Raw genomic sequence first — 23,887 nt, 5'->3', positions numbered from 1 at the left:
TACATGCCATAAAACTTTAGCCTAAAGGTCTATCCAGACAAACTTGCATAGGTGCATAAACATAAGCATAAGAGTGATTGGTCCATATGCATGTGCATAAGGAAATAGACCAATCCGTTTCGTTATGCATATGGTTATGCACCTATGCAAGTTTGTGTGGATATAGCTTTAAGCGGGGAGCACACACTTCTGCATAACGCATAATGCGTAAGCATAAGAAAATTGATTGGTCTATTTCCTTATGCACATGTGTTTCGACCAATCAATTTTCTTATGCTTACGCATTATGCGTTGTGCAGAAGTGTGTGCTCCCCGTTTTACGATTGCGACTCATTAGATGCTTTTTATTTAGCGACACAAGTCGACACAGGCGTCACGCTATCTTTTTGTTGTTCATTATGCGGGGTCTACAATGCGAGTCGCAAGAATTGACCAATCACAGTCGATTATCCTCCTCAAATTCGATTGTGATTGGTCCATTTCCTACGACTCACGACCCACGACTCGCATTGTAGACCCCCCATTAGGCTGCGTTTGGATTCCCCAACCGAGTGTTGAAAAAGGATTTGTAGCACTCGAGTAGGAAATTCGAACGCAGCCTAGTAGATGTTGAAAAAAGACAGAATGATGCTTGTGTCGACTTGTCGCTAAATGAAAAGCAGCCACTATAGGTCGATGATCATAGGCATATGCCTATAGGCGCGATGCGCGGCCGCCATCTTTGTTCACGATGTCGACCGATGTCATTCATTCACACGGGACCGTGTGTATAAACGTGACGCGTTTACGCGCGGAGTGAACTTGCGGCCACCTGCGCGGGCTCAACTGGCACGGCGCAAACACCGTGGAGTTCTTTGACGCACGGCCGCGAAACGTCAGACAGAGGTAGTACGCGATCTGCGTTGTCCGACAACACGCGCGCATTCCGAGTGCACGAACGTAGTTTTTTTACACTTACACTGTGTCACCCTGCATAAAGAGTTCCGGCCGCTCCGTCAAGAGGTTATCCCGCAGCCAGCCCAGCAGCCGCTTCAGCGTCCCTGCGAAATTAATCACTGGTTACATTAGCGAGGGGAGAAAACGGAAAACGAGCACTGATACGCAAAGGGGCTCGCGACGTGACGTTGCTTACATTCCTCGCCAGGTAAGTCCACTTCGTGCCGCTTCCTACCGTCGAACAGCAGTTCTGCCCCACCCCTGCGAACATTCGATCAAATGCGTGATTGTTAATCCCGCGCAACGATAATCGCGGTCGCGTATCGGAATTCCAATCTTCTTGACCTTACCCGAATTCGACGGTGAGAGGGAGTCCATTCGCCGTCATCATGCGTCGAAATCGAGATTTGAAGGACGCTTCTCTCTTTCTCTCTCTCACTCTCGTTCGCTCGCTTTAATGAGGTTAGAATCGGATTTCCGCGGGCGCGTTTGCACGGTGCCTTCACGAGTCGTTCGGCGATGATCGGCGTGGAATGCCGGATACGTTAACGCGCGGAAAAAAAGAGGAAAGGGAGAATCGCTACGAATTTCCGGATTTCGTACGCGCCAAGGGCCGAAATCGATTGGCGTGATAAAAACGAATTCGCAAGAGCTCTGAGCTCTCTCGTCTGCAGTTGTGCACGCATGTACATACATACAACTTACATACGTGCGATTCTCTACCACGCATGCGCGCGAGTGGCGTTAACCTCGGCACTTACCGCGGTGCGTTTGTACATACGCGGTGCGAAAAGTAGGTACTTCTCCGTTGCACATTTAAAGCCGGTTATTGCTTAAGTGATCCTCGAATCTCGGACAGGCAAATCGAACCCTCGATTATCAACCTGGCGGACGCGTGAAGGTTCAAGCGAGGCTCGCGGGTGAAACTGGACAGATCCGCTCGGCTCTCGCCATCACGTATGTACGGTCCTGCGACGTGCGGATCATTAATCTTGCGAGAATAATGGCTCGGTGTTGAAAGAAAGAGAACACATCTAACGGCTGATTGTCCGTTCCGCTAGCCGTCCACGTTGCTAAACGAGAACGCGGATCATTCGCGACATGGCGCGTCGCGAACAATGCGACGCGACAACGTACGTCGAAAGCGCGGCCCGTAATGGCGGCTGATTAAAAAGCATAAAAAGTGTTTTCTGTCGCGCGCCGCGTAACTCACCGGGCCAGCAAGCGTTTGGAAGTCGGAGATAAGTCTGGAACATTGTCATCGCGACGCCTCCGATCGTCGGGTAATCAACAGCGATACGTTACCAATCGATAATAATTCGTGGTTTTATCTCGCCCACAGATTCCCACGATGTCGGAGAACAGCGAGCACTCGCCCGACGACACCGAGACGGAGACAAAGGCGATGGAACCTAACGACTCATCCAAGAGCGAAGTAAAATTAATGATGAATCAGACGGACGCGGCTCTGCTCGAGGACGAGGAAATGCCGACGTATATCAGCGTGTCCAGTACCACAAGACCGGATGATTCGGATGTTGTTAACGCGAAACAGCCAGAGAATGAGTCCTCGCGAGAGGTGGACAGAGACCGGAGCCTGAGCCCATATCCCAGCGACGATCAAGGAGCGAGTAGCGTGTATGTTTTGTCATCCGGAGAAGAAACCGATCATCCTTATAACGACGAGGATGATGAAGAAGAGTATGGAGATAGCGACGGTAAGTTGATAAAAGAATGTACAAATAATAAAGAAATTGGATTGGCTTGGTTTATCCCGAGTAGATAGACGATGTCTTTGCACTTAATATTGATATATAATTGAATTTTTTTTTTGTATGTATCTTTATATAGAATCATTATATTGTTATAGAAATGGAAAATTTGGAACTTGACAATGAATTTGATTCGGAGCGTCCAAGAGACATGAAGCATTTGATGGATGACGAGGATGATGATGACGAAGACGACGAAGATGAGGAAGATGATGAAGACAGTCCTAGACAAATGCATAATGATGATGACGGTATCGATGATAATTATGAGGCTATTACGATGGATTATTACGATGGAAGATCTGATGATTTTATCTTAAATAAGAGATTGAAAAATCGTTACAAGGAAAAGAGTCTTTCTCTTCAAGATTTAAATACGTACGAGAATAATATAAATACTGAATATTTTAAGAGAAGACACTCGCAAGCTTTAAAGCCAAATTATCTAAACATTCCAGAACAAGCTATTGTATATTCTATGATCCAGAAAAAGCAACCAATGCCAGGAAAATATCATTATGTACAAAGCAAAGTTAAACGTTATATCAAAGATATAAAGGAACAAAATAGGCGTTCTATGGAAAAACATATAAAACAGCATCAGGAAGATGCGATTTACAGTATAAGTAACGATTATAAAAATGATGATACAGAAAAGACAAAGCCTACAGCGACCAACAAGACGATAAAAGATTACGCCGAAAGAACGATAAAAGAGTTGGAAATCGCAGAAATATGCGACATTCACATGGATAAAGTGGCCTACAATGCTAGTACTTCGCCACAAATGATATTAAATGGACAAGATAATCAAAATTGTTTGGAATCAATACATGAAGAATCCGTACAAAATGAAGTCCAAATAAGTATACCATTTGAGTCGACACAAAATGAAAGAGATCTTGCAAACACCGATAATAAGATACAAAAACAAAATGGAACAATCGAAGTTAAACAACTCAAGTTTAATTACCCTGACAGAGAAATTTCACATTTCGGAGATGCTATACAACCACCTCTTATCCAAAATGGTCATCAAGAAGTACCAACGGTACTTTACAATTTGCGAACCTTAAGTTATGAGGAGTATATGCATGGCACTTCTGATTCTAGTCAAAAAACTGATCTAAATAGAAATGCACATGTTATTGAACAAGAATCTGTTCAACCTGAAACATATAATTCAGATCTAATGGATATATCCACAGATAATGAAGACACTTGTCCTTTAAGGATTGAGGATATAAAAAGCATTAAGACGATGTCAGATGAAGTGAAAAATAATAATGAACAAATAACTTTTGAAAAAACAAATGAATTTAATAAGGCTGCTTTGGACACTTCAGAAGTTACCGCATTACAAAAGAAATTAACACAGAAAACTGTAAAATACAACGGTTTGCTTGATACATATCAAAAACAGCTTATGGAAAATATAAAAATGAAACAGGAATTAGATGAATTGAGAAAAACCTTAGCAAAATATGAGAAAGAAAACAAACCGGAACAGAAGGTTGCATCGGTTCAGACAGACGTTATTATCGATTCTATATCTAATCAACATCAAGATCAAACGGAACCTACACAGGTCAAGCAATCTAACAATAAAGTATCGGGTAGTAGTGTCGCTTCAACGCTAAGTTCTATAGATCAGTGGAGTTCTAGTGCCGGTAATTTATCAATATCCATGAAACCACCGGAAGTAACAAAAACATTACATTCTGACGATAGTATGATACTGACTGATGGTACACCACGGAAAACAACACTTTCACTATCACGCGCATTTATTACTTCATCCCGAATCTTGCAAACTCTTTCAAGTATTACACAGGGGAAAACAAATCCAGAAAGTCCATTGACACAAAATTCAAAGAAAAGATTAAACGAAAGTGTAACAATGGATCTGCAAAGTGACGATAATAGCTATCAATGTCAACCTTCTAGCTCCAAGAAAAGAAAGATTACGGACCACCTTGGGCTACCTAATTTTCTACAATCCTTTAAAACTTCCCAAACTGCTGCGGAATCACATCCAAAGTTAAATGAGATACCTAATGCAGAATCTCAGTTTAAAAATGCATGTGATTCGATAAATAAAAATATAGATTTGCAAGCAAATTCATCTCATACTAATACAAGTCAATTAGGAGCTACTACATCTACAATGGAAAGCAAGACGGATACCATTGATGATCCAGACGATAATGTAAAATGCTTTGTATATCGTGAAGATGAAAACAGTAAAGATCGTAGTTTTTTAATTCTAGCACAGGAGCCTGAAAAGGATAAGACTATTAATGAAAAAGGACGTATTCGAGAATGTGGTCCATACTTACTTGGTAATGTAGAAGTAAGAATGTCTGAAATAAACGGAACAATCAACATTTGGGGTAAAGAGGTAAGTGATTTTATAAGTTCTAGCTTAAAAAAATATATTTCAAGATTATCATAATTAAACTAAAAATGTATTTTTCAGATCAGTCAAGAATCCACTGCTGAGACTGAAAATGAGGCAGAAACATCTACTAAAATGAAAGATAAAAATTATCACTGCTGGCAAAAAACACCGCATACCAGATTTAATGGCAGTAATTTAGTATGTTCAACAAGTAAAAAATCAAAAAGTCCAAATGCGTGTATTTCCTCTTGCCAAGATTGTGATCTCTCAAAACATCGTAAAGAATGGTTAAGATACAAACGAACACATCCTCAAGAAAAATTACATTCCTGCTGCATTCACAATACAGACGTGTCAGAGCAGAAGTGCAATTGTTCCTTGCACAAGGAAAGGCAAAAATTCGAAGATAATTTTAATTGTAGCAAAGAAAAATTAAGTACATCCCAGGAACATCGACAAAGTTTTTCAAAACATTTAGAGCCTAACAAGCATTTATATGAAAATATTGCTTCAGAAAACAACGAGCACAACTGTAGAAATTGCACGGCATGTCATCATTCACTGCATAATTCAGATAATTATCAAGAAAGTCATAAATCTTGTAACACGTTGAAAGAAACTTGTGAGCCATTAATAATGAATACAGATCGAGAATATAATGAATCATGTAATCACTCGTCTCCCAATGTTCTACATGAAGAAGAGCCATTAATAACGCTAAAACAAGGTGAAACACCAGAGGTAAGTTTCCAAATAATTCTATGAATATTCCAAAATTTGTATTATCATAATTTTGACTACGAGTATAACTATTTCTTTTTCAGACGAGACGACGAAGATTAACTGGGAGAAGGGTACGAGGAATTTTAATGGATCTTATACGAGGGTGTGGAGATTGCTATAATCCTAATGTATCCAGTAATAGCAAAAGCTGTATGCATAAGAAGGAATCTTATTTAAGGAGTTGTTCTCCACAAATCAAAATTTCGCCGTGCGCATCTCCAGAACCATCATGTTCTAATTCAGGACAACCTGCTGGAAGGTGTGCTTTCAAATATTTCGTAAAAATTTTTCAATACGTGTTTCAGAATTGTGATGGTATATAAATGTAACATTTTTATTTGTGAAATTTACAATGTTTTGTTAGTAAAAATGGAAATATTAGATTTTAATAAGAATTAATATCTATTTTTTAAATATTTGACTTAATATCAAGATTGTTTTACTTGTTCACAGATGCTGCCATATTTACGCACAGCGAATTGAATCTCAACTGGAAGAATTTCGAACGGAGATGGAAAGGATGCGATCGCGTTCAGATGCTATTCTTAATATGCTCAATATGCTTCATTCAGTGGATACAGACTAAAGGAATCCATTTTAATATTAATTATTTCTTTTTCATATGTACATATATCATATTTTGATTGTTTTAGTTTCTTTCCTAACCACTATGGAACCATGCCTCGTCCTACTTCATTGCTTATAAAAGAAGTATAGTCGATTTGTTAAATAAAATATATATAATAATATGAGAGATATGTTTATACATCCAATATATGCATAGCTACGGTGATACATGTCACTTTTTTGTTAAAGTTTCTAATAAGATAGCGCTGTGTATCTACATTCATAATATATTTTCCATGTGAAGAAATTAGTCTGTGTGTAATAAGTATACGATAAGTATTACAGTTATGTGTTAAAAATAATGAAATAAGTAATCGCCATACAGTAAATATACTTGACTCTTGAGTTTGTCTTTTATATTTCAGATATGTCGTTTATAGTTTACATACTTATAAAAAAGATGACAGTTTATTTATCAATTAACGTTGTCAATTGTATCAAAATGTTATTGTTTAAAGTATATAAAGCATAACAAGGCCTGTGTGCGTCGTCGAGTAGCATATTTTAATTTTGCTATGTTGAACAAAAATATATAGCATTATTATGGAAAAATTATGTGCACACATTTAATAGTTGCAATCGCACGAATCATCTACCGGCAAAGCACTTGTCGGTGTTTCTCCTTGGCCGAGAAAGATATTACTGTAAGAAGTCTTGAGGTAGTTCACGTGACCTTGTAACGATTTTATACGGCCTTGCGCGTGTTTAAATGCCTCGTTCAAGTTAGTTATTTGACTTTGCATCTTTTGCCTGATCTGCATACGTTAACAAGAAATGTGTCGTAAATACACTCCTATGTCCATTAACATTTCCACGTAGTATCTACAATTGTTACCTCGTCCCTATCCCGTTGCGCGGCACGTGCTGTTGCTCTACACTGAGCCAATTGCCTCTCCATTTCGCCGATCTGGCCTTGCATCGATCTTCGCATGGTTTCGCATCGCTCCTTTGTTCTCGCCACTTGTCGAGCGGAATCCTCCCTTACCTTAAACAGAAAGAGACTTTAGTATTCCCGAATAATCTTATTTATCTCCAAGTCTATACGTACCTGTTCTAACATCGATGACAACTGTGTGTTCTCATGCATTTTCTCGTCAATGCGCTTTTGCATCTGCGCCTCGTGTTCCTCAAATCGTGCCAATGTGTTTTTTATTCTTTCGTTTTCGTTTCGCAACTCGCTGCACTTTCTTTCCATCTCTTCGGATTTGCCGGATCCGAATCCCCTTTCATCCTATATAAGCGATTGAGATTATTTTTAATAAAAATAAAATTTTTATGAAGTTGTAGTTATGAAATAACGACAAATTACGAGCTAAATAATCGCAACCTGAAGTGTCTGATGCTCGTTGCGCAATCCGTCCAATTGATTTTGCAAGGTTTGAATCTTATCTTTGCACCCTAGTAATTCCCGCGACAGATCCTCGCAACTACGTTCGGCGACCAAGCGCATCTTTTGCGCGTCCTGCATCTTTATTTGCATCTGTTTCAAGATATCGGGCAACGGTGCAAGTTCGGCTAATTTTTCTTGAAATTGATTCTGATTAAATTGCATTAACATATAAATTGAGAATATAGCTTTACAATTTACATAATTTGAATAACAAATTGCATTAGAACTAAGTATTTGATATACTTTAACACGTCCGATTTCCAAAGTAACATTCTCATTCATTCGCGCATTGTCCATTTCCATAAGATCTAATTGTCTGCGCTGTTCTTCAACTTGTTGCTGGGCCTAAGATCACATTAATTTTGTCTTTATAATTTAATCATTTATGCTTAAGAATAAATGTCGAATATAATTTATTTAAAAAATCGTAACGATGACACCAACTTGCAAATATTTATTGCGATAATCCTCCAATTGAGCAGCTTGATCTTGAATCAAAGAACGAAGCTCCTCTAATTCATCTTGCGCTTCTCGAAAGCGTTGCTTTGCCACCATCAGAGCCTGTTCCTGCTCGATGAGATGTTCCTTATGACCTGTCTCAAAATTAATGCATTTTGTTACCTACATTAAATTGGAGATTTATGTACCATTTTTCTTTTTTCTATAGTGAAATGAATTACCCTCGAATTTTCCCTTTTCCGCTTCTAGAAACTTTAGTCGCTCTTGAACATCTATCAACTTTATCTCCATTCGTTCCTTCTCTTCCTTTGCATCGCGCGTATCTTGCTTGAGCTTCTCCGCTTCTGTTCTCATACACGATACCTCGCACAACTTACTTTTATAATCATCTTGAAGTCGAGCGTATTGTTCGCGAAGATCGCGCAATTGCTGAGCGCAAGTACTGGTTCCCTTTGGTCATAAATTACGTTATTGCGATTATCCAAAGTGTGCAAAATAAATTCTCTTATAGTCTTACCATGGCTGCGTTTGTGCAAGAACCAGGGCACATCGGAGGCACAGCTTGCGTAGTTATCTGTATTCGATATAAAAAATATATTACTCTTTGTTTGCTGCTGTTTATTAATTTTCTAATAAAAAAAACGAACAACAAAATATTACGACTTAATTGTGAAAAACACATTAATTGTAAAAATATATTAAATTAAAAAGAGGTACGTATGTACAAACTCATATTATTTGAAAAGTGAGTATTGCTTGAAAAATTTGGATAAAATACAATGTACTACTATATAAAAAATATATACACACATATATATATATATATATATATATATATATATATATATATATACATAATATAGTATAGATACAAGCTGTATAGATACTTGAGCGAGAGGCATCGCAGACACAGCAGGTACTTTTGACGAAATAGACGGAAGTCCCAGAGTGGGTGTTACGCATGTCGAAGTCGGAGGTGGGCAACAAGCGCACGGTGCGCAAGGTCCTGTACATTTGAGCAATTTACGTTGCTGTTCCAGTTGTTGTCGCTCCCGTTGTACGTTTGCTAATTCGATCTGCATGTTACGTACCTCAGTTTCCATACTGCCTAATTGTTGTTCCTGAAGTTGTAAAATAAACTCTAGATTGCATTCTATAGATTTAATCAATCGGTTTTTAACTAATTTTTATACAGAACATTAGAAATAGAATTTATTATTTTGCTACCTCATATAATTGATATATAGACAATACTAGATAAAGAATTGATTAGTTTTAAAATAGAAAATATGTATAAAATGTAAGAATTATTATCTTTTCTCACCGTGTCATAATTTATCAGACACTATATAGTCATGCTATAAATTCTGTTTCTAAGAAAAATGGATTTATTTAATAACTAAAATAAAAAGCATCGTAAAATGTATACTCGATAAAATAGGTATATATTTCGTGCTGCTTTTTATATTTTAGTTATGAAATAAATCCACTTTTCTTAGGAACATAATTTATGACACGATGTATGTATATTTAAGAAAATATAAAAATTACTTCTTTAAAAAAGGTTTTTTAATAATTTTTTTACAATGTTCTTAACTTTTATTACATATGGAAAGGATTACACTCATTTCCAACAGTTCTTAAAACTTACTAATTGTTTAGTGCTAGTGCCATAGGTCGCAAGTTTATCTCCCAATTCTGCGGGACATGTTTCTCGAGGAAGCAATGGCTTGACAATGGTTGGACCTCGGGAACACATCTCCACGTTTTGCAAATTGTTGCTATCTGTGCGATAACGCTCCTCGATTGGCGATCCACCTCCTGTAAGTCTCGGTGAATCTGCGAGATTAAACATTCTTTCTTTACTAGTAAAATTCTTCACATTCACAAGCCTTTTTTAACAAATAATATGCAGAACATCTTGTTTCTAACGGTTCAACTAGATATTATGATTAATACTAGTTATTCTTACTGCATGCGGTTTCTGTAGTTGGCGACAAGGTGTCAGTGAACGATGATCGAAAACAGCATTTGCATCGGTAGTAAACGTCGTCCCGGAGTTGCGCGTTAGCTTGTGGACGCGAGGATAATACCGGCGACGTTGATGGAGGAGACGGAGTAACACCTGGACAGGTGTAACAGCAAGTAGGTCTAATCACTAGCTGATTCAAAGTGGCCAATTGGCGACTCAACTCCATATTTTCTTTGATAATTATACGCATTTCTGCCTGCAGGCCGCATACCTTCCTCTGTAAACTCTCGAGAGCTGTATCTTTTTCTAATAAGGCTTCTTCTAACTTGTACCTGTTTGCAGGACAATACAGTTTTCCATACACTCTTGAGCTTTCGGTTTATTTTAATATCAGAAGTACTTTATTTTAATTTTTCGCTATATAAAATCAGAACGTATAATTGAAATGGGATAAAAATATGGGAAAAAATGGGATCATTTCAAGCTCAAGATGTTATAAAACTTTCACAAATGAAATGACCATCAATGTGCATATTTAATTCATTGTTATGAGATCGATATACCGTAAAACCCGGGTTACGTATAAGTGACATATAATTGACATGCTTTAATGCTGAAAACATCGTGAAATTGTCACCGAGGGAACCGTACAATCAAGCATTTTATTCGATCTTCTATTATTTATTATGCAAATAAAATAACCCAGATAGCAAAGTAGGCCAGTCATATTAGACATCGAACCTTCCAATTACTCTTTTCAGGTTGCAACCATCATGAATCGCTTTGATTTAAGGTGCTGTAAGTGGGATTAATTTTGCTTCGCATAATTAATGCGCATTAAAAAGTTATTAACAATATTATCAACAAAAAACGCGATTTTTTTATTTTTTCTCAAATATCTCGAAAACTAAGCAAGATAACTAACTAACTATACGTACCTTTTTTGTAGAGCGTAAAATTATCTACAATAATGATCTGAACAACATTTATTGTCAAGTCAGTCGTTTAGCTTGCACGCGCCGTCAAAGTCCGAGACTCGGATCTCGAAAACCATCGATTTCATAGTTTTTTTTATGTTGCGTCGGTGATATTTTTCAGTCATTTAAAATGGAATTGAAAATTCCCAAAAAATCACACATCATCTGAGAACTACAAAGAATACTTTTCAGGGTGTAACCGATTTTTTAGACCCTTTTTCTTTAGTTTGTAGCTATGTAAGCAAAAAATTTTGATTTTTTGGACTACTCTTAGTTTTTCGCTGTTTTCAGACCTTAGAATTTATTTGAGACGAATTTTATCGTATGCATCTTGTTGTGGACGAAATTTGCAACAAAAAAGGACCCTTGTATTTTCTTCGTACGACGAACGCTGATTTTTTTATTGACGCGCAAAGTTATCTAATATTGCGCATAGGTCGGATAACGCTTGTTTTACACTAAAATAATTATTTTTTATTAAAATTTACGTAATTTTTCGCATTATTATTGAACCATATTGCAAAGCCGTTTTCAACACATTCTCTCATGTTTACTTATTTATTAACAAATTGTTTACTTAAAAATTATTATAAACAATTAGAAAAACATATTATATTTGTTGTACTCGTGTCTCATTTCAACTCAAAAAATGTTTTTAAAAAATTTATTCACATTATTTATAACATTTATTCAAACATGCAGTGCATCTTTTGACTATTTTTCACACCATCTCTGAGCCAATGGTGCGTTTTTTTGTGGTTTTGTGGTTTCTCAGTAGGCCTAATCCACAAGCATTGAAGATATGTCCTTTCTATGTCCTTTCAAAATCAAGAAGTTGAGCAAAACGAGACAGAAAAGGATGAAAGTGACATAGAAGATATTGTAATTCAAGCTGAACCTACGGATACTGAGGATTGAAATAATTATTCAAGACGCGGATGTTAATTTTCATCAACATCTGCGTGTTGGATAGTTTTAGTGCATCCAAAGAATATCCAAATAATTATCACATCAAAAGAACATATTTTCAATGCTTGTGGATTAGGTCTACTGGGGAAACCACAGAAAAAAAACGCACCATTGACTTTACCTCAGAGGTGGTGTGGAAAATAGTCAAAAGTTGCACTGTCTGTATGTTTGAATAAATGTTATAAATAATGTAAATAAATTTTTTAAAAACATTTTTCGAGTTGAAATGAGACGACGAGTACAACGAATATAACATGTTTTTCTAATTGTTTATAATAATTTTTAAGTAAACAATTTGTTAATAAATAAGTAAAAATGAGAGAATGTGTTGAAAACGGCTTTGCAATATGGTTCAATAATAATGCAAAAAATTACGTAAATTTTAATAAAAAATAATTATTTTAGTGTAAAACAAGCGTTATCCGACCTGTACGCAATATTGGATAACTTTGCGCGTCAATAAAAAAATCAGCGTTTGTCGTACGAAAAAAATACAAGGGTCCTTTTTTGTTGCAAATTTCGTCCACAACAAGATGCATACGATAAAATTCGTCTCAAATAAATTCTAAGGCCGGAAAACAGCGAAAAACTAAAAGTAGTCCAAAAAATCAAAATTTTTTGCTTACATAGCTACAAACTAAAGAAAAAAGGTCTAAAAAATCGGTTACACCCTAAAAAGTATTCTTTGTAGTTCTCAGATGATGTGTGATTTTTTGGGAATTTTTAATTCCATTTTAAATGACTGAAAAAAATCACCGACGCAACATCAAAAAACGATGAAATCGAGGGTTTTCGAGATCCGAGTCTCGGACTTTGACGGCGCGTGCAAGCTAAACGACTGACTTGACGATAAATGTTGTTCAGATCATTATTGTAGATAATTTTACGCTCTACAAAAAAGGTACGTATAGTTAATTACTCTATCTTGCTTAGTTTTCGAGATATTTGAAAAAAAATAAAAAAAATCGCGTTTTTTGTTGATAATATTGTTAATAACTTTTTAATGCGCATTAATTATGCGAAGCAAAATTACTCCCACTTACAGCACCTTAAATCAAAGCGATTCATGGTGGTTGCAACCTGAAAAGGGTGATTGGAAAGTTACCCCCCTAAATTAGTCTAATATGACTGGCCTAAAGCGTGTCTGAGCAAAATCGCGCAAACCTGTGATTGCTTATGATGCTGGTAACTTGCCGTAATTAAATATTTGAAGCAACACGCAGGGTATATGTATTGCCAGCAATTTGTCGGCAAGAGAGCAGCATCAAATTTACTTCGCGCTGCTAACAATATGACAGCATTGTGTGATCCTATGAATTATTACAGCAACATGACAGCAACAGCTCGAATTTTGAATCAGACGATTTTAGACCGCAGCATAAGTTGCCAACAAGTTGCTGGCAAGTTGCTATACAAAATTGTTATATCGTGAAGGCATCAACTTGCCGACAAATGCGGACTCGGTTGCCACAATTCTGATAGCAACACACACATATGTTGTCGGCAATAGGCCAGCAACAATGCAGACACGTTGCTATCTGGGAACTATCAAGTATTAAATTTCTTTTTATACTGAGTGTTCTGAAAAAGTTGACCAACACAATCGTTTTTATTTTACCCAAAACTATAATAACTATTTTAATTTCAGTTAAAAAATATTAAATTTTGTTTATATATATTTGTTTTGTTTAAAATATGCAGATATCTGAAACAAATCTAAAATTTCACGTTTTGTGCTATTTTCAAATACTCACCTATATACCTCAAAATATAATCAGATATAAGATATTTTTTGTAAATTTATATACATAGAAATTTTTTCATCAGATAAAATATGATCCGTTTGCTTTATATATTATATTAAATTTGTTTAAAATTTACATATTATAAAAAGGTAAACATACTTTCCACCTTCCAGTTGCGCATTTTCTTTAACCAATTTTTCCTGCATCGTTAACGACTCTGTTAGTTTACCAGTTAACTTTTCAAAACACTTTTCTCTTTCTTTCTGTTCAGTGTCCACTACCACGAGTTTTGGAAGCACGTCCGTGTAACCGCAAACAATTATTCTCGGAAGTCTAGTAAGAATATGCGATCGAGATTAGCTAGCAACAAATTGTTGTATATAACTATATATACATATATAGTTATAAGAATAAAATGTAACTTACTTATCTTCGGGATATTGTATTTGCGGTATCTCGAAGTGATCTTCTTCTAGAATCTTTTTGAATGGTTCTTCGTCTCTTTTTTTAATCTCAATTTCTTCTATTTCACCGAGCTGTTCTACTTCTTCTCGCGCCTGCAATATATTTATTGCGTTATATTTTTAACAATTACTTCTATATCTATTGCTTATTTCATTTATTTCATTTTATTGGCACGCATTATTGCAGATTTCCATGTTAAGTATATCGCGGAGATATGATCACATGTAAAATAATTTAGGCAGAATTATACTAAATACATCTTTTAAATCTTTTCGTAATACTTTCTGAAATTTTTGCGTCAACTGCTCCAGTTCAGCTACTTTTGACGTGAGAACGTCTTGTTTCTCTTGAATCATTAGCGTATCTTCTTCTGTTAACTCGGGTTTCTGCAAATTAAGGAAAAGAGATATAAATGAGATATAAATTATCATAATGCATTATTCAAAGTATACATTATTAAAAAATAAAAATAAGGCTGAGATAATTTGTATATTTCATAATATGATAATAAAATTAATACTTCTTTCAGTACGAAAAACATGACGGCGTCAAAGTTGAACAAAATGCAAAAAATCAGATAAAGGCAATCAAAGAAAAAAAATTTCCGTTGGAAGTGTCGAAATCGGTGGAATTTCAACTAAACGATTTAATTCACAATCAACAAAACCGCTCAAGGTAATAATTGTTTTGTTTTTATAATATATTTGTATCTATTAACATTACAAAATAATAAAATATATGTATGTAGAAATATGGCCGAAAACAAAATATCAAATAGCGAAATACAAGAAGAAGAAAAAGAAGAAAAGAAACTAGTTGAAGATGTTATTGTAGACGAGGGATCTGCTGCAACGATAGAAGATCTTAGAGAAGATCAAATAAAAAAAAATAAAGATGAGCGTGAAGATAAGAATAAAGATAAAAATGAAACTGTAGAAGATAAAGCTAATAAAGACAAAGTTGAAGAAAATAAGACTGATGACAAAGACACAGTTGAAGAAAATAAAACTGATGACGAAATATAAATGAGATATAAATGAGATATAAATTATCATAATTATCTCATTAACAACGTCGTACCAAATAACAATGAAACGTTACCTCCGATAATTCAGAAACTTCACGTTTTAATTGTTGGATTTCATCTGTTAGCAGAATGCATCTCTCATTCATTACTTTTAATTCTATGATTATGTCATCGGTTAAAAGAGGTGAACTGATTATTGGTTGTACAAATTCCTTAGATTTTATTACTTTATCTGCAATTTTAGAATATAATATATTAGAGTAAGATAGAGAAAGAGAGAGAGAGAGAGAGAGAGAGAGAGAGAGAGAGAGAGAGAGAGAGAGAGAGAGAGAGATAAATGGTTAGATGTTATAAATTTATATTTCAAGTAATTGAAATATACCTTCCACATCATCAAGTGAGATAGGAGAGGGTGAAAATTTTTCTGGCAAATCATTTCCATCTTTAACTTTTTCTTTTATTTCCTCTTGATTTTTATCATTGCTTTTGTTTTTGTCATCAATGTCTCCTTCAACTTTGTCTTCATTATCAGTTTTATTTCCTTCAACTTTGTCTTTGTCATCAGCTTTATTTCCTTCAACTTTGTCTTCGTCATCAGTTTTATTTTCTTCAACTGTGTCTTTGTCATCAGTCTTATTTTCTTCAACTTTGTCTTTATTAGCTTTATCTTCTACAGTTTCATTTTTATCTTTATTCTTATCTTCACGCTCATCTTTATTTTTTTTTATTTGATCTTCTCTAAGATCTTCTATCGTTGCAGCAGATCCCTCGTCTACAATAACATCTTCAACTAGTTTCTTTTCTTCTTTTTCTTCTTCTTGTATTTCGCTATTTGATATTTTGTTTTCGGCCATATTTCTACATACATATATTTTATTATTTTGTAATGTTAATAGATACAAATATATTATAAAAACAAAACAATTATTACCTTGAGCGGTTTTGTTGATTGTGAATTAAATCGTTTAGTTGAAATTCCACCGATTTCGACACTTCCAACGGAAATTTTTTTTCTTTGATTGCCTTTATCTGATTTTTTGCATTTTGTTCAACTTTGACGCCGTCATGTTTTTCGTACTGAAAGAAGTATTAATTTTATTATCATATTATGAAATATACAAATTATCTCAACCTTATTTTTATTTTTTAATAATGTATACTTTGAATAATGCAAAATTAATTCTTGTCAAATACAAAGACGAGTAATCAATTAAATAATTGGAGAATGGACGTAAATAGAATACTACGATACAATAGCGTAATTACCACCTTGAAAACAAACTGCTTGAGGTTTGTTGTCCGTGGCGAAAAAGATTGCAGAAACAGTGTTTCTACATGAGGTTCTGATTTTGTGGCATTAGATATTTTGACCGACTTTTGTTTGTAACAATGTAATGCTAAAGGAAATACATCATGCAAATTCAATGGTTTCTTCAAGTCGAAGAGAGATTCCAGCGAAGCAAACGCGTCTTTCTTTAAGCATGATATATTATCATAATATCCATCATTTTGCTGAAGCTTAGAACAGCTTTGTTTGAAGCTTTGTCCCTTCGAATCATGAGAACTCTTTGCTCTGGTCGGCAAACGTTCGTGCGTATGAGAATATTTTTGTAGAGAAGAATAGTTTTTTGCACGTGGTCGTCGTTTCTGCACAATAGGAGCAACTTTTGTACATAAACATTTTTTGGAAAATTTAATTTTATAATATTTAAATCTTTTATGTCAATGTAAAATATTTTATTAAGATTATATAAAATAAAATATCTTAATAAAAGCGATATCTGATATAATTATTATAAGCATTACACATATTTATATGATATTGTTATATTATAATAAAATATTTATTTTAATATCATTATTTAATATTTCGCAAATTTTTGCTCTTTAAATAAGATAGCTAAAATTTTAAAGGTATCCAAAAACATATCAAAATGAGGTTGAATGTAATGATAATGAGATGTCACACTGGTCGGATCACACATATGGTTTTTAAAGATTAATCACGAAACATACACGGTATACGCGCTTTGGTAATTATGGAGGAGAGGGGCTTCCTTACCGATTTGGCTAAAATTTCACAATTTTGTGTATTTTGGTGCGTAAAACATAAATCTGTAAGTTAGAACTATCGCTCTCAATTAGAAAAAAAATTTTTATGCACCATAAAATACACAAAACTGTGAAGTTTCAGCCAAATCGGTGAGGAAACCCCTCTCTTTCATAATTACCTGCGCTTTATATAAAGAAAAGAATATTTTATTTAGAAATATTAATTTTACCTTCATATTTTTACCTTCGAATCACAGGACCGATTTTTGCTTGATCTAGCAAGATATAATAATGATGTATGTGCAGCACAATTGTAACCTGCAATTTCTCCGTTATTTCCTGTGACAAAACTACTTATACCGTCAAATTGTGAGTGGTAATTTGAATGGAGAAATATTTTTGTGTGACTAATCGGAAAGATTGTATATATAAAATATAACACATAATATACATATGAAAAGAAATTAAATATCTTATAATGTCACTGTCGAATATTTTGCTTACTTCAAAATATTTCGCAGTTCTTTTTACCGAATACGTAATACGTGTGTCAATTATTTTTATTTTATGTGTTCTAACGTATATGTATCTCTCACCTATTTTCCTTTTTCTGTTTGTTTCGATGCTTGAATATCAATAATCTGCAAGATCCGTTATATCTATAATAAAAAAATATCCGTACACATAAAGCAATATAGATATCCACCAGTACATCGAGAAGAAATCAACAGATAGGTTTATGAATTATTAGAAAACGATATTATCTAACGATCAAAACCACTGACTCACTTAATAAAAAAGTGTACAAGTATAAATTTGCACATTGCTTTCTCATAGTTTTTAAGTGTGCAAATTATAAATTTGAGCATTATTTCCTCACAATTTTTAGGGCTGCAAATTATAAATTTGTACGTTGCTTAAGCAACATTTTATTTCGCTCATAAAGCTTTCTCTACGAGGAAGCCAAATTAAAAAATATCTACTAATAATTATGCATAAAAAAACAGGGTTTTTCAAAAGAAGAAGCTTTATGAGCGAAATAAAATGTTCCTTAAGCAACGTGCAAATTATTGTAATAATTTGCATACTTAAAAATTGTGAGGAAATAATGTTAAAATTTATAATTTTTACACTTAAAAACTATGAGGAAGCAATGTGCAAGTTTCTATTTGCACACTTTTAGATTTTATCATCGACTAGATTTTGAGAATATTTATAGCAAAATGTTCAAGATCTTTTAATGTCTCAAAAGTTTTATCGCGAAAAATTCTATAAATATAAATATGTATAGATAAACATAATAATTGTAATTTGTAGATGTAATGTATAAAAATCCATTCTTAGCCAATAACTTTTTATTAATAACGCCTTTTTATTGAACATTTTTTTAAAAACCCTCTGAAGAATTTTATGGGCATAATTACGTATTAGTTCAACGTCCATGTTTCGTGGATATATATGTTGGAGTATCACTTATAGCGGTTGCATCATCAAAACAATGGCTGCTCTTAGGCGTACGTCTCTCCGTGACTTTAGATAAGCGCCGCGAAGAAAGAATTATCCTTTTCAACTCATTGTCGGCGAATATTTACGGTCATAACGTCATGGTGAATCTTGGGTGGTGAATAAATCTTGGTTATATTAAAAATACATATATAGTTTGTAGTACTCTTTTTATTCTTTTTATAAATATAAATATAATAGTTATTTGTGTGTAACAAGTGTCGTAAGATGAAAATTCCCGGGTGCGGAGTTTACGTGATAGACCACTTTCCAGGCACTTGCAACATAAAATAGGGAGTGTAAGTCGTATGTAAAGATGAAAATTCCCGGGTGCGGAGTTTACGTGCGTAAACTCCGCACCCGGGAATTTTCATCTTTACACACGACTTACACTCCCTATTTTATGTTGCAAGTGCCTGGAAAGTGGTCTATCACGCACGCGTAGCGTGCGTAATGGGGCACTTTCCATGCACGTGTTGCATAAAATAAATTAAATAAAAATTAAAAGAACACTACAAAATATAATATTTCCTTCTCAATTATTAATATTTAATTGTTATTATGCAAATTTAAATGTTATTATTGTTTGAGAATGCAATAACTTTAAAAATAACACTCATCACAGACGCCGTGACATTTTTATCAATTCTTGTCTCTATATGTTTATACGCACATATCAATGAGCTTCAGCCGTTCTCGCAGCTACTTCAGCAAAACCTCTTCGACAACTGATGTTTGGAGACGTGTGTTGATTTCAAACTCGCAATTAAAACTGGACCAAACGGAAGCCGCTATCTCCCCAGGTAGCAGGATGACGTAGACGTTTTAATGACATTAAGACGTTATTAATACGTCATTCGACGTCACTCTGCTACCTGGGTCACTAGCAAGGCATCGAAAAATCCAGTCACAATTTAACAATTCCGCGAAGCCAGTTAATGCTAATAAATGATAAATATATCATTTCCGCTCGCTGTTTTACTTCCGCCAAGTGTGCCCAAAGTGTCTGGCATATTCTTTGATGTTTATCGCATAAAAAACCCCGGAATTTTCATGGTTATTCATTCATCAGGCAGTTGTCAGTCGATCATCGGTCAGTCGACGCGAGCAGTCTAAATTACAGTAAACGAAAATGTATAAACGTTAGCGATTTCCGGGACACTTTCACCACTCGGTCTACCCCTAAATACTAAATCTTATTTAAATTTTGTTGTCGCGAATGCTACTTCCTTTTTCACGCGCCGCGCGAACAATTATGCTAAAGTTAATTTTGTTTAAGAAAGATCACGCATAAAGCTCTCGATTAAGCGGACATATAATATAGTGATAAATGTCCATCAGCAATCGCGCTTTTAAGGATATCGGTTGCCATCTTATCGTCACTTGATATTATAAAGAAAATATTATAGCCTAGCTCGTCACCCCTAATATTTATCGTGACGGACATTATGACCGGAAATGCTTGAAAGAAATGATCCTTCTTCGTGACGCTTATCTGAAGTCTAAAGTCCAATATAAGACGATCGATACATCGCAAGAAACACAAGCTGTGTAAGCACTGTATACTGATATAATGCACTGTATTGTTAGGCATGCTTCTTGGTCCACAGTTTGGTCTGGCATTGCCGACGTGCTAGTAATCGTGTATCCGGTACGCGAGGTACATGCTTCTGCACATTTTGCAGTCGTTCGTAATTCGACGTCTGCGAATGCGAGTCGGGATACCGCGGCTCGTTATGTGATACCAGTGAGAACAGCCTCATTTTTACAGTAATAATAACGGCGGAACATGCATTCCGGTAATACCTGGTGACACGAATACTCTTTTAGCGCACGTATTTTTCATTTGCGATGCAACTGTTCAACCCGACATGAATATAACAACGTGTTAGAGTAACACGAGAGAGATAGCGAACGACGTATGAAATAACGAGAATATTACTAAAGATGTTGTATGTTTTACAATTTACAATTAGTAATAATGACACTTCGCGTTCACGAAAGGAATTTAAAAATACGTAATCGCGAATCACGAATACTTAGCGTAAATACATTTTTATCGCGTTTAAAAGTTATGCATTTACACAGTACTCACTGCGCACAGCGCAGAATGCATTTTCACCAGTAATCATTACGCATAGCGCAGAATGTATTATCATTTACGCAATGTTTGTATATGCTTACTTAATTGAACGCGATCTTTTGGTTAAGTGTTTCCATACTTTTTCCTCACTATGTATATGTATACATATATTAAATTATTTAATATAGAAGATACGGAAAAATGTTTCAGATAAAACTTGCATAGTTTGTAGAGGAACAAATAATGGTGAAATTAATTTGCGAAAAAATCGATCTATCAAGCAAAAACGGAGCAACTAGCAGTGAAAAAATAATAATAGAACTTTAATTTATCTTTGTCTTAACATTTAATGACTATATATGTATATAAGAAGGCTTTCATTTTTCAGAAAAATGTGTTTTACGCTGTAACTTTCTCAATATTTGAGATATCGGTCTATTTTTAATTCTATTATATTCTTCAGTCTTTTCTACCCCTATTTCATATATAATTTTTTAAGATTTAGTTGATTAGACCCAGTAGCTTTATAAGGCTCCTATATATTTGTACGGATTCCCCGAAATTTCAAATGTCTGTATTTCAAGAACTAATCAACCAAATCTTAAAAAATTATATATGAAATAGGGATAGAAAAGACTGAAGAATATAATAAAATTAAAAATAGACCGATATCTCAAATATTGAGAAAGTTACAGCGTAAAACGCATCATCTTTCTGAAAAATGAAAACTTCCCTAAAATCTATACCGTTTAACGGATTTTAAGAAAATTAGAGGAGAACATACTTTTTATCATACTCTATTTGTGTACAAAATTTCAGCCCGGTATCTAAAAAATTGTAGAAGTAGATGCGTGTACAAAGATCCGTACGCACACACATACACACACACCCATATACGAGGTTTACAAAAACGAAGCTTCCTCTATGAAGAAGCAATAAAAACCGGAATGAAAGGGGAGAACGATCAAATAGGATTTAAATTTGTTTTGAATAGTTATTAGTAAATAAAGAAAAAAATAAGGACTATATTCACATATGAGGCAATATGAATCGTACACACGTTGTTATAACGACCAACAAAGTAAATCAGGTCGATAACCTATATAGCAAAAAAAACCGTAGGATTATCTGATCCCATTTTGAAAATGTGCCCTAGGACGTCATTCTTAAAGGCACAATGCCAGGCAATAGACAGAAACAGAATTTCCGACGCGTTGAATTTCTATTGCCTGTACCTGATGTTATACTTTAAAAGTTTTTGACTGTAATTGGCTGATTTGCTTACTGCTTAAATTTTACTGTTTAAGTTTTTTTTTGTGTGCCATGGCCCTTACATGTTTTCCCTATAGGGAATATATCTCATTTTATATAGGAGAGACCGGGGCAAACTCGACACCAGGGGGGGGGGGGGCAAACTTGACACTAGGCTTTTTGCCAATTTAAATCTATCGTAGAAACTTGCCTTTCCTACTGTAAATGCGTCTTTATGTGCCAGTATTATCAACGGAATTTGGTGACATTCTGAGTTATGGTGTAATTTTTAGCGCGACATAAGCGTTTTTGATGATGAATATTAGTAATTCTGATCTCTCGAAAATTTCTACTCTTTCATCGAGCTTTACTCTTGTGAATCTACCGGTAAGTGATTTTGATGGGAAATTCGATGCTTTATACGAATCCGATAATAGTTTTTGCATATTTTCAAAATTTTTATATTTTTGGTTTTGGAGTAACAAAAGTGAAAAACGAAGTTCGGGGCAAAGTCGAAACCACGCCGTTTTATCGGCTCCCAATAACAAACAATGCTTGTCTTTGCGTCACTTTTCCTTTTCTAGGGGCAAAACTAAGCGACGTACAGCAAAATTTCCTTAAGCAATTTTGTACCTGAAGGAACACTCTTTAAATGTGTACCATTAAATTTGCTTGAAAATTTTAATTAATTGTTGAAAATTGCCTTTGAAAAAATCGTGTCGAGTTTGCCCCGGTTTTCCCTACATATATGAAGTACAGTATTTTTATGTTAAGCAAATATTGTCGTCGGGTGACAGATCTATATATGTATGTGCCCAAATTAAGTAATATTTTTAATTCTTTTTCGTTTATGATACAAACTCGACTGATGCCCAGTATATTTTTTCGCGTATTTTAATTGTGTAAAAGAATTTTGCAATTCTGTAAAGTCAATTCAAAGATTTCAGTATAAAACAAAACGTCAGTAAATTGCTGCCACTATAGGATCTCCTTAAGCGGCACAGCCATGTTATTTTTAAAGCCACATACCGTCGTTATCATCACAGAAATACCAGGAATACTGTGGGGCACACGGTGAGCAGAAAGTTACCATCACTCCCTATTAAGAACAAAGGATTATCGAAGACCGGCGTCGGAACCATCTCGGGCATTCCAATACGCGACTCCGTTAAGTACGCGTCTGATATTAGTGCGTTAACTCTGACAGCGTTTACAGCGTTTTTTAATATTATTTACTGAGATCTTTAATATTAATTAGTCACTGTGTTCTTAATATTGTTTACTACGTTATTTTATATTGTTTACCGCGTTTTTTTTTTTTAATATTATTCACCGCGTTCAATGAGTTTTAGTACGGTCATATTGTTACCTGTGTTGCAAAGTGTTAATAAAATTTGTGCAATTCTGAAGATGTGTGAAGGTGAAGTCTCAGAAAGCCAGCGGAACTTCACCCTGATTCAACCCCTTCAAGAAGA

General features: G+C 34.8%; 2 protein-coding genes across 5 annotated transcripts; one reads left to right on the top strand and one right to left on the bottom strand.

Annotated features, from left to right (window-relative positions):
* Positions 1–723: 723 nt before the first annotated feature.
* Positions 724–6,641, top strand: LOC139824929 (uncharacterized). Of its 4 annotated transcripts, XM_071797475.1 has the most exons (7): positions 725–885; positions 980–1,144; positions 2,279–2,654; positions 2,807–5,109; positions 5,188–5,850; positions 5,934–6,151; positions 6,346–6,641. In XM_071797475.1, the coding sequence occupies exons 3-7, from the start codon at positions 2,288–2,290 to the stop codon at positions 6,476–6,478; spliced, it is 3,684 nt and encodes a 1,227-aa protein (XP_071653576.1). In that variant the 5' UTR covers positions 725–885; positions 980–1,144; positions 2,279–2,287; the 3' UTR covers positions 6,479–6,641. The 4 variants fall into 4 exon arrangements, with proteins under 4 accessions (XP_071653575.1, XP_071653576.1, XP_071653578.1 ...); XM_071797474.1 differs by having other exon boundaries at positions 724–1,144; XM_071797477.1 differs by lacking the exons at positions 725–885; positions 980–1,144 and adding an exon at positions 1,598–1,729.
* A 372-nt stretch (positions 6,642–7,013) lies between these two features.
* On the bottom strand, positions 7,014–20,841 carry LOC139824931 (uncharacterized). The gene is made up of 20 exons (XM_071797479.1): positions 20,743–20,841; positions 17,820–17,914; positions 16,790–17,237; positions 16,455–16,600; positions 15,906–16,381; positions 15,598–15,755; positions 14,778–14,882; positions 14,458–14,588; positions 14,191–14,364; positions 10,341–10,672; positions 10,020–10,207; positions 9,256–9,489; positions 8,886–8,942; positions 8,590–8,818; positions 8,354–8,502; positions 8,153–8,254; positions 7,847–8,056; positions 7,568–7,750; positions 7,355–7,504; positions 7,014–7,274 (listed from the first exon to the last, which is right to left on the bottom strand). Exons 1-20 carry the CDS (start codon positions 20,839–20,841, stop codon positions 7,086–7,088), a joined length of 3,855 nt encoding a protein of 1,284 aa, XP_071653580.1. The 3' UTR covers positions 7,014–7,085.
* Between the last annotated feature and the right edge of the window lie 3,046 nt (positions 20,842–23,887).

This window comes from Temnothorax longispinosus, unplaced genomic scaffold (genome assembly GCF_030848805.1).
Source record: "Temnothorax longispinosus isolate EJ_2023e unplaced genomic scaffold, Tlon_JGU_v1 HiC_scaffold_69, whole genome shotgun sequence".
Taxonomy (NCBI): Eukaryota; Metazoa; Arthropoda; class Insecta; order Hymenoptera; family Formicidae; genus Temnothorax; species Temnothorax longispinosus.
The sequence above is the reverse complement of the archived record's forward strand: the minus strand, read 5'-3'. Positions and strand labels throughout refer to the sequence as shown.

Excerpts from the sequence above, each read along its gene's own strand:
- LOC139824929 (XM_071797474.1), top strand. The coding sequence starts at position 2,288 with ATGTCGGAGAACAGCGAGCACTCGCCCGACGACACCGAGACGGAGACA. Across the intron at positions 5,110-5,187 it reads TCAACATTTGGGGTAAAGAG|ATCAGTCAAGAATCCACTGC; the intron begins GTAAGTGATTTT and ends TGTATTTTTCAG. Across the intron at positions 5,851-5,933 it reads AACAAGGTGAAACACCAGAG|ACGAGACGACGAAGATTAAC; the intron begins GTAAGTTTCCAA and ends TTTCTTTTTCAG.
- LOC139824931 (XM_071797479.1), bottom strand. The coding sequence starts at position 20,841 with ATGAGGCTGTTCTCACTGGTATCACATAACGAGCCGCGGTATCCCGAC. Across the intron at positions 15,756-15,905 it reads CTCACTTGATGATGTGGAAG|ATAAAGTAATAAAATCTAAG; the intron begins GTATATTTCAAT and ends CTAAAATTGCAG. Across the intron at positions 9,490-10,019 it reads GCACTAGCACTAAACAATTA|GAACAACAATTAGGCAGTAT; the intron begins GTAAGTTTTAAG and ends TTACAACTTCAG.